Source organism: Zonotrichia leucophrys, chromosome 1 (assembly GCF_028769735.1).
Source record: "Zonotrichia leucophrys gambelii isolate GWCS_2022_RI chromosome 1, RI_Zleu_2.0, whole genome shotgun sequence".
Lineage (NCBI taxonomy): Eukaryota > Metazoa > Chordata > Aves > Passeriformes > Passerellidae > Zonotrichia > Zonotrichia leucophrys.
This window is the reverse complement of record NC_088169.1, coordinates 67,809,140-67,827,023: the sequence shown is the minus strand read 5'-3', so window position 1 is coordinate 67,827,023 and position 17,884 is coordinate 67,809,140. Positions and strand designations below refer to the sequence as shown.

General features: G+C 40.3%; 1 protein-coding gene across 1 annotated transcript; it reads left to right on the top strand.

The window, feature by feature from the left end:
* Positions 1–4,230: 4,230 nt before the first annotated feature.
* Positions 4,231–12,372, top strand: RFC3 (replication factor C subunit 3). Its single transcript, XM_064729434.1, has 9 exons — positions 4,231–4,368; positions 5,556–5,693; positions 6,221–6,288; positions 7,927–8,024; positions 8,300–8,481; positions 8,704–8,840; positions 8,966–9,064; positions 10,068–10,137; positions 11,352–12,372. The coding sequence occupies exons 1-9, from the start codon at positions 4,282–4,284 to the stop codon at positions 11,541–11,543; spliced, it is 1,071 nt and encodes a 356-aa protein (XP_064585504.1). The 5' UTR covers positions 4,231–4,281; the 3' UTR covers positions 11,544–12,372.
* The last annotated feature ends 5,512 nt before the right edge of the window (positions 12,373–17,884 follow it).

Genomic DNA, 17,884 nt, shown 5'->3' with positions numbered 1-17,884 from the left:
TTGACCTGCTACAACTTACTTGCAGCAATATAGGTTCTCTGATGGGGACATAACCTAGAGTGACAGCTAACAGAAATATTGTTGAAATATTTGAAACTGAAAAGCAAAATCTGTCTCAGTCAGATAAGCAGCCTGAAGGATCAAAGGATGCCAAAAAGACTTCTGCTTGAAAAATACAAGCAATTCTACAGCAAAATGCTACTAGGACCTTTTAATGGCTTACTTGGATTGCTAGCAGCAATCATGCTCTAAATTTATTTAGTAGTTAGTGTAACAGCTCTCTAATTTGTTCTAATGTTTCAAGAATTGGTTTAAAGATGTTAAAAAAATATACATATATATATATATATATATATATATATACACACACATGCACATGTATATATATGTATATATTTAGACACAGGACACAGGTCTTACAGTTTTGCTTCAATTTGGGTATAAGATGGAGCTTCTCTTACAGTACCTGACATTGTGTCACCTTCTGATAATGTGGCTGCTGGTAGTAAGAGGCTCAAAATGCCATTTGTAGTTAAAATCTCTATTTTCAGATATATAGTCTAGTTTACTCATGCAGAGAAGTCATTTTGCCTTTTGACCTTTCTGCTGGACTGAACAAAATGAGTGAAGACATATTCTAAAAGTCTTTGTGTTTGAGTGAATTGTGACTGCAGCTGAAATTGTCAGTCTCCTGTATTATTCACATTAATTTATTTGTAATACAGTTGGCCAAACCATTCCATTTTAGATAGTTATTTCATTTTGTTTAGATTTATAGTGAAGTTAAAAAATTAATGAAGCAGAAAATCAAAGCATTGTAGAGCATTTTAATCAGATATGAAGTACTACAATTGCAATAATAAGATTTTTACTTAACACATTAATTTCGTTCATTTGCCTAATTACTTTCTATAACACAAAATAACTGAAAGCTTAGGTACAAGCCCATGCTTAAATGCATTGCTCAGGTACAGCACAATTTCCAAATTTTCTTTGCAGGACAAGAAGAAATCTTATGGAATTTTAATAATAAATAGAGCTAATAATAAAAAGAGCCTAGGGCTTTTCAGACATGCTATGTCTTCACTCCTTGATCTCTTCAGGAGCTGAAAGAATCTAAAAGACTGGATTCCGTCCTATCTGCTTACGTCTGACCTCATGCAAAAAGGATTTGTTTCCACTGATACTTTAAAAGCATGGAATACCTGTCAGAGCACTTGCTGGAAGCTGGTATGAGTTAGCAAAAGCTCTCTGGGGGCTGGAAAGACTGTGCAGGTTATAAGGAGTTATCAAGAAGTTGCAATTGAGTGACATTGATAGACACAAGAAGAGCAGCACATCATTCAGAAATTATTAAAAAGTCAGGCAAATGAGCTAAGGATCTGGAAAAACAAAAAAAGGTAAGTAATAAATACATCGAACTAAAGAGAATACCAAATAAATTACTGATCAAATTCAAAGATTACTTTCAAGACCAGCAGGTATGGAGCAGAGAGAACAGCCACGCATGAGAAACACTGTAGACCCCAAAATGTAAATGTAGGAAAGGGCAGAGGAGCAGGACATCCTCTGGTGCTGGGTAGAAGTTAAGCTCTGGGTAGGATATTGCTGCTGCAGCTTTCACAGGCTCAGTCATGCACCAGGGCAGTGCTGACAAAGAAGTCTCAGAACTTCTGCCGCTCAGAGTGACCTCGAGATACATCAGAAAGTCTGTTTTCCCAGCCCGGCAATCAAAGAAGGAGTCAGAACTCTTCTGTTCTAGAGGTTGTTTATTGCTTCTTATCTATATAATTCTTTCTCTTTCCTGCTGAGGTCTGCTCAGCCAGACAGTCAGAGGCACTCTGGCTGCCCTCGGGGCGGAGTTATCTTTTTATACTAAAAACTACATATACATTATTTACCATAACTTCCCAATACTTATCACCTATGTTAGACAGTGAGCTTCTACTCTAAACCAATCCGAAAGTGCCAGCATCACAGCAGAAGATGGAGGCCAAGAAGAAGAAGGAGAAAGGCTGGACATTCCCAGATTCCTCCATCTTGCCTCCTGAAATCACATTCGAAAACCCCCAAAAATCTATTTTTCACCCCGTGACAAACTAACTATTATTCTACTCAGCCTTTCATGGCTTGCAGATCCTCATATAAGGTTGGTAAATTTTTCCATGTGTCATAATCAAAATCACAGGTGTCTTGGGCTCTGTCCAAGGTCTCTGAGCCCCCTGGCAGAGGTTCGGGCAATGCAGGACAGCCAGAGGGATGTCCTGAATTCCGACAAAGAAGTACCAAGACAATCACAGATTCAACTAGATTGGAAAGGACCTCTGAAACCACTGAGTCCAACCTATGACCCAACACCCCCTTGTCCATCAGACCATGGCACTGAGTGTCGCACACAGTCTTTCCCTACACATCTCCAGGGACAGAGACTCCAGTGACCTCTCTGGGCAGTCCATTCCAGTATCTAATCACCCTTTCTGTGAAGAATTTCTTTGCAATGCCCACCTAAACCTCCCCTGCAGCTTAAAACTGCCCTCTTTTCTTGCTGCTGGATGCCTGGGAGAAGAGGCCAACACCCACTTGGCTACACTCTCCCGTCGGGTAATTGTAGGATTTGCTAATTCATGGCAATCTGCAAATGAAACTGATTAATGACTGTCCATGAGAGAGCAAGAAATGTAACTATTTCAAACAAACAGGGAACATGATATTGATGAAAAGAGCTCTACTACCTCGTGCCCCCAGCAGGTTTTTGTGATCTTCATGAGTGACTCAAATGTCTAGGTTAGAGAAGCCATTACCTGCATTATATTTTCTGACTCTGGGAAAAAAGTTGCACACAGATCTGATAAAATATGAGCAGCCACATGAACATTTTTCCATATTTCTTTTCCACAGAAATCAAATAAGAAAAAAAAATAGGCTGACATATTTCAGCTTATTCATGTGTATAGATATCCATGTTTCATGACTTCAAGGAATTCTGCTTCCAAATAATATCACTTGTGCATATGCTTCATTTATTAGGGCTATAAGACAAAGAGCCAAATGAGACTGTCAATTACATACATATTTTATGTAATTCTCTGTGTAGATATTCTGTAGATACACAAAGCCACACACACAGAGGGAACTTGAAAATTCACTGTACGCCATATATTATGGGGAACTCATTAATTTGTAGTGAGGCTGCGGAAAAAGTTTTTGAGAAAGGGAAGAAAATAATCCCAGTCCTTCTGAAAGCTGTTCTTTGCCATAAAACAAAGTAAAGTAAAAGAACTGGTGCAGGAGATATAGTTTTAAGGATAAAATGGCAAGATGAACATCAGCAGATCACAGTGGACATTATCAATATGATAACAGTGATGAGTCCACCAAATAACAAGAAATAAAAAAAAAAACCCCAAGATTATAAATTAAAAATAATGTTATCACATTATTATTATTATAAATAACAATAATTAAAATTATTATAAATAACAATTAAAAGCCTTTTTAGGTGTTACGGGCTTTTGGAGATTTCACATTCCAAATTATCATTTTTTTTCATTGTATTTATCATTGTAATTTTTTTTATTAATTTTCATTGTATTTTTCATTGTAATTATCATTTTTATCATTGTAAACTCCCTCGACCAAGTCTTTATAGTCTTAAATTGCTCCAGGGGCAGTTTAGGTTAGACATTAGGATTAATTTCTCCACAGAAAGGGTGATTTAACATTGATTTAACATTGGCATGGGCTGCGCGGGGAGGTGGAGTCACTGTCCCTGGAGGTGTTTAAGGGAAGACTGGATGTGGCATTCGGTGCCATGTCTGGTTGAGTTGATGGTGTTGGGTCCTATGTTGGATCTCAGAGGTATTTTCCAACCCAACTGATTCTGTGATTCCCTGAAATGAGCTACAAGAGGAATGATTTCAGACGGGGCAGGGAGGGCTCGCACCTCCAACGGGAGGCAGCGCGCTGGTTTGGGCAGGCAGGCAGAGTTCATCTCCTGCGCAGCGCTTGGTAAGGGGCTCTCTTGTCTAAGCCTTCAGGGAGCACAGCGTCTGCCGCTGCCAAGGCTCAGGGGGTGTCTCTGTCCTTCGGGAAGAGAAAACCCCGCAGCTCCGGCGCGATCCGGGCGGGCGTCGCTGAGATCCCCGCCTGGGCCGGGCTGGGGCGCGGCCGCCGCGCTCCTCTGAGGGAGCCTCGGGGCGGGGCCGCCGCCGGGGTTTGTCCCTTGGCGGCCGCCGTACGGCGCGCGCTTCCCGCAGCCGGCCCGCGCGCTTCGGTAGCGCCATGAGCCTCTGGGCAGACAAGCACCGGCCCAGCGCCCTCGGCCGCCTCGACTTCCACCGCGAGCAGGCGGCGCGGCTCCGCAACCTGGTCAGTGAGCCACGGGCTCGGCTCTGCCCCGCGCCCTCCCCGCCGGACTCTGCCCGGGGCCCCCGCGGCCTCCAGGTCCTCTCGGTCCTCTCCTCCCCGCAGCGAGAACCCCCCCGGAGTCGGCAGTGCGCCTGAATAAGGGGGAGAACTTTACTGTGCGGGTGACCGGGCACTGGAACAGATTGCTCAGAGTGGCTGCGGAGTCTCCCTCACTGGAGATAGTCGGGAGCCCTCTGGATGCAATCCTGCACCCGGGGGGTTGGACCGCTGTGGTCCATTCCAGCCTGACCCCTGCTATAATTGAGATTCCCTGCGGGCGCTAGCGCTGCTCTGTGGGGCCGAGGTCGGCAGCTTTCCCTCCGTGCAGGCCCTGCCTTTCCGAGCAGCGCCCGTGCGCGGGAAGCGTCCTGGCATCGCGCCTTGCTTGGGAGGGAGGCCCTGGTGCGAGGAATCTGCGGGGAATCGGTGGCTCAGCTCTTTCGGGAGCGGTGTGCACATGCTCTTCCTGCTGGTTTCAGTGCCCCCGAGAACAGGGCTTGGCTTGTTTGCCTCATGTTAGCAGAAACTTTTGAGGCGAGCAGCTAGGAAAGAAAGTCAGGACTGCTTCCCCTGCCTGATGTGCCGACTGGCACATGCACTTCCTCAGGGATGAGTGATATCTAACTGTAGGGTGCTTTCTGTGGGGTAGGATCAGATGTGTCCAAGTCATGCATTGTAGCTTTCCAGGAGATAAACTCCATATATATATATATATATATAATATATATATAAATATATACACATATATATATATGTATGTACATCATAACTATATATAAGCATTTGCTTTAAACTTTGTTTCAACCCTTTTTTTATGTGTTTCTCACAGTTGTCACTCTAGTTACTGCGGGAAGCGTATAAGTGTTGGAGTGGGGGTTTTGGGGTTTGTTTTGTTGTTGGTTTGCTTGGGGTGTTTTTTTGAGCAGTGAGGTGTTTGAAGTTAAACAAGTTGCACATGGCTGTCAGAAAAATATGTTTTATAGAAATGTTGCTGCAGGGAAAGATTTCAGCAGTTTTAATTCTAGGGGCTATGTTGTGATGGAGCTGGTAAAGTCATTTAATGTAAACTTGGGTGAAAATGGAAGGGTAAATGATCTTATAAGGAAAATACTGTGGTAGCTAACTGATCTTGTTTCTTTTTTGTTCAGGTTCAATGTGGTGACTTTCCTCATCTGTTGGTGTATGGACCATCAGGAGCTGGAAAAAAGACAAGAATAATGTGTTTGTTAAGGGAATTATATGGTGCAGGAGTGGAGAAACTGAGGATTGAGCATCAGAGTATAACGGTAAAAAAATAAGTCTTCTATCTACTGTGAAGTAATGTGGAAATAGTGATATATTTTGTGGAAATAGTGATATATTTCTGTTGTGAGTTTTAAAAATTAATTTTTATTTTGCACTCAGTATCTTCAACCTTTTTATGTAATTAATCATACCAGTTTGATTATACAAACAAATTATTTTCCAGATGTTCTTCAGGCCTTCTGGTGTGGGTTTCTCTCTTGTTTTCTGTGCCTGCTTGGCTGTTCTTGTGGTGAAGGTTCTTTTGTTCAGAGTGGGTTTTTAAATTTATTGCTTACAGTTCATTTTGGACCATAGCATCTCTGCTGTTGCTATTCTATGGGCTGGATGATATGTCAGTATTCCTTTTTTCTTTGGAGGTGGGGCTGGGACTGTAGGAGATGAGCAAGTCTGTGTCTCCAGAGTTCTTTGATCTCTGAGACTCTTGGTTTGCCTGTTACTTAGCCAGGTGTAAGCTCCAAGAGATTTTTAGAAGACTTTCTGAAACTTAATGTGCTTATTTTCTACGTAGGCACCTTCTAAGAAGAAGATTGAAATTAGCACCATTGCAAGTAATTATCACCTTGAAGTTAACCCAAGGTAAGAGTGCAGTAAAAATGTCTCGCTTTAAAGGTGAGCCACTGGCTGTGTTGTGAGTGCCTTCAGCCTGGCTGCATGAGGGACTGAGTGCCTGATTTGTTCCCTCAGCAAGTTAGGTAATGGTCTGTGGGTTTGGTCTGCAAATGAGAGCAGGGAGAGGATTTTTAATTGAGCAGCTGTAAATGAACAGAAATTTGGATTGCTGTATACTTAAGGCAGAAATTTTGTGTTTAACTGGCTATGTAAGCATGCTGATGTTGAGGAATGGGCAACGGAGACAATCCTGGATTGACAGATTTCACCATTTCAGTTGAAATTAAGAGCTTCTACTGGAAGGAACTAGCACCTCCATATCATTAGTTCCATCACAAATACAAAAATTAAGGAATTTGAAAGAAAGAAAGGTTTACCCTGTAACTCTCCAAATAAAGTGTTTAGAGCATGGGAAAGACCTCCGCAAAATACTGCGAATCCTGTCTTGAGTGAGGTCTGATACTGATTTAAACAACAGAAGCTCTAGTGGGAGCTGTCTACATCTTCTTTGGCTGTTAGGAAACTGGAGGGGATAGTTTGGAGACCCAAAGCAAATATTTGTATTTACCTGAAACCAGGTAAATACAAAGCAACATAATGTTGCTTTAAATCATTAGAGCGGTGTTGGTTACTGCTAAACCATAGCTCATGCTGCCTTGCCATGTAGAAGTTACTCTGCAGTGCCAGATCTCCTTTAAAAACTCATTCTTCAGCTAATCTGTTTATTGATTAGTGAGTATCTGCTGGTGTGCTAATACAGACACAAATAATTATCAGCTAATTACCAATAAAAGCTGAGGCTTATTGGTAATCATTGTTTTGAATATGTCATTTTGGTGATACCAAATGTGTGACCATTCAATCTGGATGTGATAACCTGATACTGCTAGCACTCTTCCTGTTACTCTATACAGAGTACTTAGAGCTTGAAACATAAAATAATTGTATTTCAATTTAGGTACAAAAGTGCTGAGTTTTGATTAAGGATTAATATCCTGATTTGTAGGCTTTCAGTAACTGAGCAATTGTAATGTTTATGTCTGACCAGACAGTAAACCTCTGCTGTGCAGTGGCCTGTGAAGTTTGACTGAATTATAACAATGGTGAAGGCATGTGCATCTTGAGTAACATTGAATGGGGTGAATGGCTAACAAGGAGAAGAATTAAATTTCTGGGAAGGACTCTGCAGAATAAAACCCCACATTTATGTCAGGCATCCTCTTATGTGGTTAGGCTTAATTGTTCTTCCCATAATGAGTAAAAAGGTTCACATTGTGTGTCCTTATTCAAACTAGGTAAAAAAAGTTTAGGTTTCTCATTGAATAAAAGAAGTTCCATTTTAATGAGTTAATAAAACATTTAACAATGGATTCACTACATTTGCATAAAGTGCTACTAATCCAGTTGTGCCTGCATAAACTTTTGGTTGTTTTTATTACAGAGGAGGTAACTTTCAACAAAGTATATGAGTATCAGTTTAATTCTAACTCAACACCTTCTGAATTCTTTTGGCATTCTTGCTCGTTTATTTGTCTTTTGGAGGACGTATTTTATATGCAATATATAGTTGTTTTAAAACAAGATTTATTCAAACTCCTGGTGCAGTGATGCGGGAAACAATGACCGTGTAGTAATTCAGGAGCTCTTGAAGACAGTGGCACAGTCCCAGCAGCTTGAGACTAGTACTCAACGAGATTTTAAAGGTGAGTAAAACAGTTAAAAGCAGTCAAAACGCTTTTTAAACATGGGGAGATTTCAGTTCACTGTTTTGTTTGTACCTGTATGTTGCATGAGGATTTTGCAGTCAAAAAGGCTCACAAGTAATCTTAATCTTTATTTTCCTGCTTGTGGAACCATGCCGTGTTTTTCTGTGTGTTATCACTTATTTTGGTATTATTGCTTGCATGTCAAAAGTATTTTTTTCTTAGAAAGATCTGATACTAATACAGAACCCTGCTATGTTAAATCCTTTTTTCAGTGGTGCTGTTAACAGAAGTTGACAAACTTACTAAAGAGGCTCAGCATGCTTTGCGAAGAACAATGGAGAAGTACATGGCGACCTGCAGGTTGATCCTGTGCTGCAACTCAATGTCAAAAATTATAGGGCCCATTCAAAGCAGATGCCTGGCTGTACGAGTGCCTGCTCCCAGCATTGAAGATGTACGTTGAAACAGAGGCAAAAATAAGTTACTATAAAATTCTTGGATAAGTTCTTGGTGTGGACTTACATTTTATTTTCACATAATGATGTAGTTTTCCTTTGTGTTGGATGATTTCCAAGCATGGCTTAGGAAAGACTGGTCTATCTTTCTAACAGGAGAATCTAAAGGTGCTGAACAGTTTGCAAAGTGTTGTACTCCCTGCTATATGTTTTCTGTCTAGATCTGCTATGTCTTGTCCAGTGTGTGTAAGAAAGAAGGCCTGACTCTTCCTCAAGAGCTGGCTCAAAGGATTGCAGAGAAATCTGGCAGGAATCTTCGGAAAGCACTACTTATGTGTGAGTCCTGCAGAGTACAACAGTAAGTCACTGCAAAAATTAATGTAAGTTCTACTGTCAGACATAAATGACCTTGCTTCTAAGGCCTTGTTAAAACAGGCAACAACTTGCTTAGATTGTAATCTCTAAAAAGACATTATTTCTTAGGTATCCTTTTACTGCTGATCAAGACATTCCTGAGATGGACTGGGAAATTTATTTGAGAGAAACTGCAAATGCTATCGTTGGTCAACAGACACCACAAAGGTAGGTGAATGCATTTGTTAAGAGCTATAAATGATGTTTTCCATGTACTGTGGAGCCCAAAAAAAAAGTTGTATTCAAAAATGTGGTGTCTCCAGTTATGTGTAATTTTCTGTATTTCTGACTGGAGCTGGTACTTTGCAGCCAGAGGAGTGGAGCTTTAAAATTGCCAGAGAGTATGAATGAGTATCAGGAACTGAAGAACTATTGTTTTTCCCTGTCAAAGCTTAATAATCTAAAGTGACCTTAGGCTGAGTTGCATGTTGTGTTTCCCCACTGGGTGTTTTTTTTTGGTGTGGGAATGGTGGGTGGATGTGGTTGTTCTGGTTTGTTTGTTTTACGTAAAGTTTCTCTTTGACCATCTTTAGCATAAAGCACCTTTGTAAAAGAACTGGGAGTAAGAATTCATTGCTTTTTTTGAGCACATTAGGAGATGACTCCTGTGTCCATCTCACTGTCATAGCCAAAGCCTGATCCTTTTAGCCTGTTCCATTTATTATTTGCACAAGATGTCACTTAATTTAAATGCTTGTAGCATCTGCCCTTCTTTTTTCAAAAGCTGAGCTTTGGCTAATTGTGTCAGCTCTGCCACCTAATTGTCTTATCCTTTCTTCTTAACAATGAAGACAGAAAAACAGCACAAAGGATCTCTCTGGCTGTAGTAAATTAGTCACTAGTCTTAAGCATGAATAACTTAGATATGAAGAAAAATTAAAGGGAAACAATCCCGAGACAAATTACACTAGCCTTGTAGCTTCTAGATTAACTGAGACCATTGTAACTAGAGTATGTGTCATTTATCTTTTGAGTAAAAGGTGATGTTCAGCCTTTGAATTGAAATTGACTCATGCAATGCTTTTGGTCTTAAAATAACACCCAAAACCAAAAGCAAAAAAGAGACATTGCTTGGATTGCGTCTTTTCCTGCAGTATATTTCACTCGTTGTGAAAGACATTAGTATGCTTTGGGATCATACTTCTCATATTTTGTGGTGTCTTTCCAACAGGCTTTTAGAAGTCCGTGGGCGGCTTTATGAACTCCTGACACACTGCATCCCTCCTGAGATTATAATGAAGGTAATTCAGCTATAGCTCTTAATGTGCTATACATTTTTATAGCATGACTGTCTCAACTAAAGCTTTTTATAAAAAAATGCACCAAAACATCATAAATTATCAAGATATTGATGAAAAGCTGTGTACTTTCCAAACCGATTAAAACTTTTTCAGTGGTCAAACAAAAACAGCATCATAGCTGAGTAAAAATAAAGGTGGACATTCTTAGTCCCCTTCACTTCTCAGGCCAGTTACTATATTAAAGCATAGTTGAGGATCTTGGTAGTCTTTCACAGCCTTAATGATTAAATAATTCTGTGGGCTAATCTTTATATGATTGGTTTACTTTTATAAGTTTTGTTGTTACAAGTTTGTTATTTGCTGTGTCTTTGTGGAGAGGTGTCCAGCAGAACTATTCAAAGACAGATGTCGCCTTGGGAGGGAAAAAGCAAGTGGGATGTACATGTTTTTATTTTAAGGATACTGAAGACAGCTAGAATAGAACAAAATAATGTTTGCAACTTAACCTAGTAATGTTTGCTTTGCCATCAGACATAATTTCTTTTGACATTAACAAATTTCTGCTTTCTGATGCTTTTGGTACTTAGATGTTTCTTTAACTTTCCTTTCTTACAGTAGGTTAGTAGATCCTGCATTGCTGTGCTTGAGAGGAAAATGGTGCATGTTCTCTACTCACTCCCTCTTCATAAACTTGAAATGGTCTAGAGATACTTCTCACTTAATCCTGGCTGTTTTAATTGAGATGGATTTGGATGATTTTATTGCTGTCTCTATAATTATTCATTTTGGGGTTTTGTAACAACTAAAATATTGAAGTCAAGTTGTCTTGTGTGTCTGCACATAAATACGTTCATAAATACAGACAGAGACACTTAAATTCTAAATAACCCTTTCCTTGGTTTTTATTAATGTTGTTTCTCTTTGTGCTTGATGCTGTCAAGATGTAACTAAGTGGCTTTAATACACTTGCTGTCCTGGTAGGAATTCTCCTCAGGCCATGTTCCTACATGCAGTAGAGGTTATAGTGTTTGGAGACGGGGTTAATTAATTTTCTTTTATTAAGGCATAAATTATCCCAGTAAATGAATATATTTTTTGTTAGAATAATGAGTGAACTATTAGTTAATGGTTAGTTATTTTCAGAGAACCAAGGTTGTCCTCTTAACAAAAAATACATAATTTTTCAAATACTGCCCTGTTTTTTCCCATTTTAGGGTCTTTTGACAGAACTTCTAAATAATTGTGATGGACAGCTGAAAGGAGAAGTGGCACAGATGGCAGCCTTCTATGAACATCGCTTGCAACTGGGCAGCAAAGCCATTTATCATCTGGAAGCATTTGTTGCAAAGTTTATGGCAATTTACAAGAAGTTCATGGAGGATGGGCTGGATGACATAATGTTCTAACTGATGCCCAAAGTTGTACACAGAATGTTGTCAAGATACCAATGGTGTTGCAAATGTCTAGTTTTCTGTGCTTGATTACATATGGGTCTACTTCTAAGTCAAATATTTTTATTTGGCCATTTTATAAAACAATGTTTGTTCAGCTTTAGAAACCAGATGGATTTTTTGACAGCCACAAATCCATCTTTAGAGCCATACAAAATACATTGGCCTTTCAGAAGGACAACACATTGCCTTTGAAGATGTGCAAGATCAGAGCTGCTTTGCAGTATTTGTAAGCTGACATTAAGAAGAGAGAACACAGGTGCTGTGTGCTTGCTTGTTGTTTGTTAATCACAGATGGGCGAGGCTGAAGGAAAAAGATGTTTTTTCCGTGTTCTGCCAAGTTCCACCTTGAACATATATGTTCTGCCTTCTGATCTATACATCTTAGTGTTTGTCTGGCTTCTTTTTTATAGCCTGAGTGTTTTCTGTGGTGTGCTCACACCAAATGTTTTTTTTTTTTTTTTCTTTGTAAGCCAGTTGCATTGAAATTGTATAGGAGCAATACTTTGGTGTTGCTTGTAAATCACATGTAACACGTTATTTAGAAGGATTATACCTTCATAAAGCAAGTTCACTTGCTGTCTGACACTCTTGGGTTGGCCTCAGCCTACATAATGCTGTTCAGGTAAAGGTTATTACTTTGACTATTTTTTTAATGAAAGGAAAAGTTTCAGCTTTCAACAAGTATTTTTTACCTTTAAACTGATATGTGACCTTTTTAAAATGTGAAAATAAATTGTAGTAAATATGAATAAAAATGCTGAATTGTTTTTTTCACACTGTCTCTAACAGTCTAGGTGCATTCATCTGCTTTGATGTAGACATCTTTCAGAAAGGTGGGATATCCCACACATGCTGTAAAACTGAAGGGAGCCACTGAAGTTTAAAAAAATCCAAATAAATACAAGCAACAAGAACAAGTGAAAAAACAGCCTCCCAAAATAATAATAATGATAATAATAGAGAACCAACAATACCTGTGCTGCAAGTCTTTCATGTTATATCTGTGTTCCATGGTACTATAAAAATTACTGAATTCATGCTCTTTATTCTCAATGCTAATTTAGGCTATTACTAGACAGTATTTAAAGCTTAAGTTAATTAAATACTGCTGCTGTTCTCAAGGACTTAAGGGTTCCATGTGGGGTGTTAATGCACAGCTTGCATTCAGATTCATTCTTAGTAAGATGGTGCTGCCCTGTTTCCTGCTCAGTGGGGCTCCTGAAGAAAGAGATGATGAGAGTTTTTTTCCTTCCATATGCTTGTCACCCAAATCCACAGCACTGGTAACTTGTCATATTGTGAATGTCTTCACTGTCAAAAGATCCTGGAGAAACATTAAACTAGTCAGTGATAGTGGAAAGGAATGCTTAAATTCATTACAAAGTAGGGCACAACTTTGCAATAGAGGGGGCATAATTACTGCACATAAAAACTGCTCTGCTCTGTCCAGAGCCTTGTATTATCTACTGGTTTTTAAAAGCTGAACAGTTTTTACAATTTCCCTACTACAAATGTATAGTGTGTGATAAAGTGAGTTCAAAGGATGACAAAATACTTCCCCCTCCCAAAAAACCAACCACAAAAGTTAATGTGGGAGAAAAGGAATATGTGTAGGGGGCTGTGAAATGCATAGAGGCAGTGTTGCTGTGCAGGAGCTGTACTGGAGGTTTGTTGGGGCAGAGGAACAACTTGCTCTTTCAAAAGGCCTCAGCACCTTTGTCTAGGAGTCAAACACAGTATAAATCGCTGTAGGTGTTGTTGTTGCTCCTTGTTGAAGTTCCCTTTTTATCCTTTATTACCTGGGATGAATCAAGAGTAGCCAAGGATGGAAAGATGGTATAATGACAGGATTTCTGTGAGAGAACATGGCAATCACTCATCCCGAGAGCCAGCATTTCCCCCTGCTGATCCTGACTCATCTTCCACAAGATAGAACACAAATTTAAATACACATGGGCACAAGTATCTTAAAAGTCTCTGCACATGTCTTTCCTTGCTAGTAATTTTCCAAGAAATTTTGACAGTATCCATAACAGGCTTCAGGGGAAGTGGTCATGCCATCAAGTATGTCAGAGTTCAAGGAGTTGTCTGGATGTTGCTCCATCATGTCCTTTAGTTTTAGTTCGTCCTGTGAGGAGCATGGAGTTGGACTTGATGATCCTTAGGAGTGACTTCCACCTTGAGGGATGCTGTGATGATCAGTAAGTGTTGTGCTTTCTGGGAGTGTTTTAGAGACTCACTCCCTTATATGCTTCTTCCTCTCCCTTAGGGGCAGTTGCAGCTCTTGTTTAGAAGCAGTGTGACGCTGAACTGAGGTGCTGGGCTCTGCTGCAGGGAGCAGGGACCCTTGAGCTCATGCAGGTGGCTGTCAGAAATAAAACTGAGTTTTCTGCCTTTTTTTCCCCTTCATGGGGCTCCCGTGCAAATCCTTTCACCAAAAATACAGAATGTTAGCCTGGCAAGTGAGCCTCTTCTGGGTGAGCACTGCTGTCTCTCCAGCCTGGAACAGAATCACAGAATGATTTAGGTTGGAAAAGACCTCTGAGATCGAGTCCAGCTGAGCCTGCACACACATGGCCCAACAACAGTGCTGTGCTGGACCTACGCTGGGCACAGCACACATGCCTTGCAGATCAAGTGGCAGAGGCAGTGCAGATAGACTCCTGAACACTGACTAGCACAGGACCAACCTCTCAAATGATCAATTTCTTCAGCTGATTTCATCTTTTGAGACCTGCTTAGAATTGCTGCTGAATTGCATGCTGCGAGGATTACCCTCGCTTTTATCCAATGGCACCTCCCGCTAGCTGGAATTGAAAACTCCAAGCTGCTGCCTCCCACGTGGGACTTAAGCACTGAAGGTGTCTGAGGGGTTGCAGAGGAGTCAGCTTCATGATAGCACAGAAAGCCAGAGGTGAAACCCGTTTAAAAAAAAGGATCAAGAAACTAAAGGCAGCAAGAACTTCTGTTGAAACTTCCTGTGCTCTGCAGAGATCAGCTGTGCAAAGGGTGAATGGTACATTCATACTTTATTTCCCATCTCTGAAGCCCAAGTGCTAACTTCTGTGAGGAATATTTAAAGAATTTGACCTCTATTGTTGAATGTACCCAGAAGGCTAATCAATAGTACATCATTCAAAGTGCATGTCAGGAATTAGTTACATTTCAAAAATGTCTAAGATTAAAATAATTTGTCATTAACTTCAACACTTGAGAAATTGACTCAGAATTTTCTCTGTCATCAAAATTGAAATTATTTTCTGTCCAAATGAACCAGGACCCCTGGTTCCTACTCCAGGTTTTTGCCTTTTAAATTTTTTTTTCCTTTTTAATGCTGTGGATGCTTTGTTTGTTTTCAAGTTGACACCAGTAACAGTTAAATATTCCTTTAGCAGGTTGTCTGTCTTCTACAGTTGTGTACAGTTGGTGAACTTCTGGAAGAAATTGAATACTCTGTTTCAGCAATCCTGGCATTAGTAAATTGTGTCCCAATCATTTGAGCCTTAGGTGATGTTTCAGTAGAGGTGGGTTTGGCACCTCCTAAATAAGAGTGAGACATTAGCTATTACAAGCATGTAGTTTCACCACTGACACCACTGGTCCATCTGTGTTTCTCTTAGCAGCCATCACCTGTTCTGGCACCTTCTTGGAGCTATTTGCAGTTCTATCCCAGGACATGGAGTAGGTGTTGATCTTTCTTATATGTTTTAACCTCTTTGCAAGCCACTGTATACAATTATAAAGAATAAAGATTGGGCATGGGGAAGTTGAAGAATGAGAGCTGGGGACTTAATGTGCTGCTCTCTTTCTTGGCTGACCTCAAGTATTCCCAAATATTTTTTCTTGGTTTTCCCTGGGACAATCTACTTTGCTGTATGAAATGTGATGCTTTTAGTTGGCAGCCTGTGACAGCTAGTGAATGGCACAGTTTCACTATAGCTCAATGTTGCCAATGTGGGCTTTCACTGCAAGCAAGCTGGTGTTCTTTTTTTAAACTTGTGATAGTATGTTCATGTCAAACGATTTTTGTGCCAAAGTATAAAGGCAACACTTAGCTCACTCCTGGTCACAATGAGATGTGAAAGGCATGCTAGTAAAGCACGTGTTTTGTGAAATCCATAGAATATTTCCTGTGCTTTTTACCACTCAGAATCCTTCTGCCAAATGTTATTTCAGTCTTGACTGAGAAGGAAGGAAGGAAAATCAGGAGCCCCTTCAAAGAGAAGAAAAATAATCAGAATGACAAAGCAGGCAAGGACAGATCCTGAGGGAAGACAGGTACACTCATTAATAGTATTTACATTTCAAAGACTAGTCACCTGCAGTGTTCTCAATCATACCCTACACTTACATTCCCTGCCACACACCATGAATAATAAATGCACTTTTGAAGATAGAGTAAGTGACCAAATAGGCTTCTTCCAGTTCTAATTTTGTGGATGATCTTAATTTGAGAGGTCAGTACAAATGCCTATGGTAAGTGACAATTTTAGGCCAGTAATTGCAAATTAAGACAGAAAGCAAGATGCTGGCTAAGGCACTTTCAGATAGATCACAGATAACCTTGCAGGAGCTGATTAACTCAAATGGAATGCCTCCTTAGGTGATAGCTACCAAATGATATTTGGAACAATTTTTAAAATTAAAAAGGATGAGGGAAAAGGATTTATTAAACTCTTGGCAGCATTTTCTCTGGAGAAAGAATTTTGATAATCAGTGGGGTTAGCTGTTTGCTAATTAGCAAACAATTAGAAGAAAGACATTTACCCAGTAGGCAAACATCTTTTATGATAGACTCGCTCTCATCAAACCTGTTTATGCTGAAGGAGGATAAACATTGCTGTGCTCACAGCGTCTCAGTGATGTGAGCAGCACTGGCTGCTGCTCCTGTGCCACCTTTGCATGGGCTGGCTGGGACTCAGTGCGACAGTGCCTAACGTGGCAAGCACAAAACAGAGAACCCTGCTCTGCGCTTGTGATCCTGAGGCAGCTGAGGACAATCTCCCAGAGCTCCACAAAAGAAATTAGGAACGGCGCAGCAACCATCTGTGGAGAAAACAGAAATCTCCAACACTGGGGAAATTTTTGGGACCTGCAAGTCAGACAAAGTAAGAAGACATTAGTTTTACTTATATTAAAATAAATCATTATATAGTGTAAAGGAGATAATCATTGATAGATCAGAGTTAATGTCAGACATTGGAAACTTTTCTGAAAGTGTCCCTTGGACAGGTGAGGCCTCAAATGACCATAAATTCAGAGGGGTGGATGCTTTAAAGTAAAGCAGAGATAAGACAAAAAGCAGCAACCTTTCTACAAAACAGGGATGTGTCACCAGCACTGCCTGGTGAAAAGCTGGAGGGGATGATGAATCTGAGTGTTTAAGGCTGAGCTCCTCTCCATGCTCCTTCCACAAGCAATGGAAAGAGATGAGCTTGTGCTGAACATGAGCTTGCTAGTCCAAACAAGTCTTTAAGGTGTATTCCATTGTTCATCCTCTAAAGGAACTCTTCCTTGCATTAACTCCATAGGCAATAAAGGAGTACAAAACTAGACTTACATACAGATCTACTGACTTGATGCCTAAATGAAGCCAGAAAAATTGCACCTGTTTGTTCTAGAATCCAGCACAGAACAGCAAAGAGCACAGAGGAAAACAAATTGAGATCAAGTGCTGCTCAGGAGTGCAGAGCACTTCCCTCCTATATCCTTTGGCACAAGGTAGTGCCTACCTTGCAGACTGCAAATGCAGACTGTGTGGAAGAAATTAAGGAATGCACTCGATCCTGGTTTTGCTACTGGCATTCTAATCAAAACAAGAATTTAGAATAGAGCTTATGGCTTTATCACATTTCTGACATGCATAAATGTGAGGATTTATTAATACAAGATCTTTGCAAACAAATATGTATTTTTACTTTCTTTCCACTTTGAGGGCTGTGTCTGAGAGCAGTTTCTTTTGCAAGAGTCTGAATTAAGTCTGATCCCAAGAAGTCCAGAGGCAGCCATTGTGAGCGCAAGGCATCTCACATGGCAGCAGGTCTGACCCATCCCTTAGGCAGAACTTCCCTGCTAAATTGGCTCTGTGCAGTTCATCTCATTCAAAACAAAAACATTAACTCCTTGTTTGAGGTGAGAGTTACTTTTAGAGCTGTTACAGTTGTCCAGAGATTAAAAATCCTTCCAGCCAGGCTAGTACTGTCCCTGTGACATGGGCCTTGTTTGGAAACAGCTGGATCAGGCAGACAGGTATCGGCATTTGGAGAAATCTCGTGGTGACTCATTGCACCTGA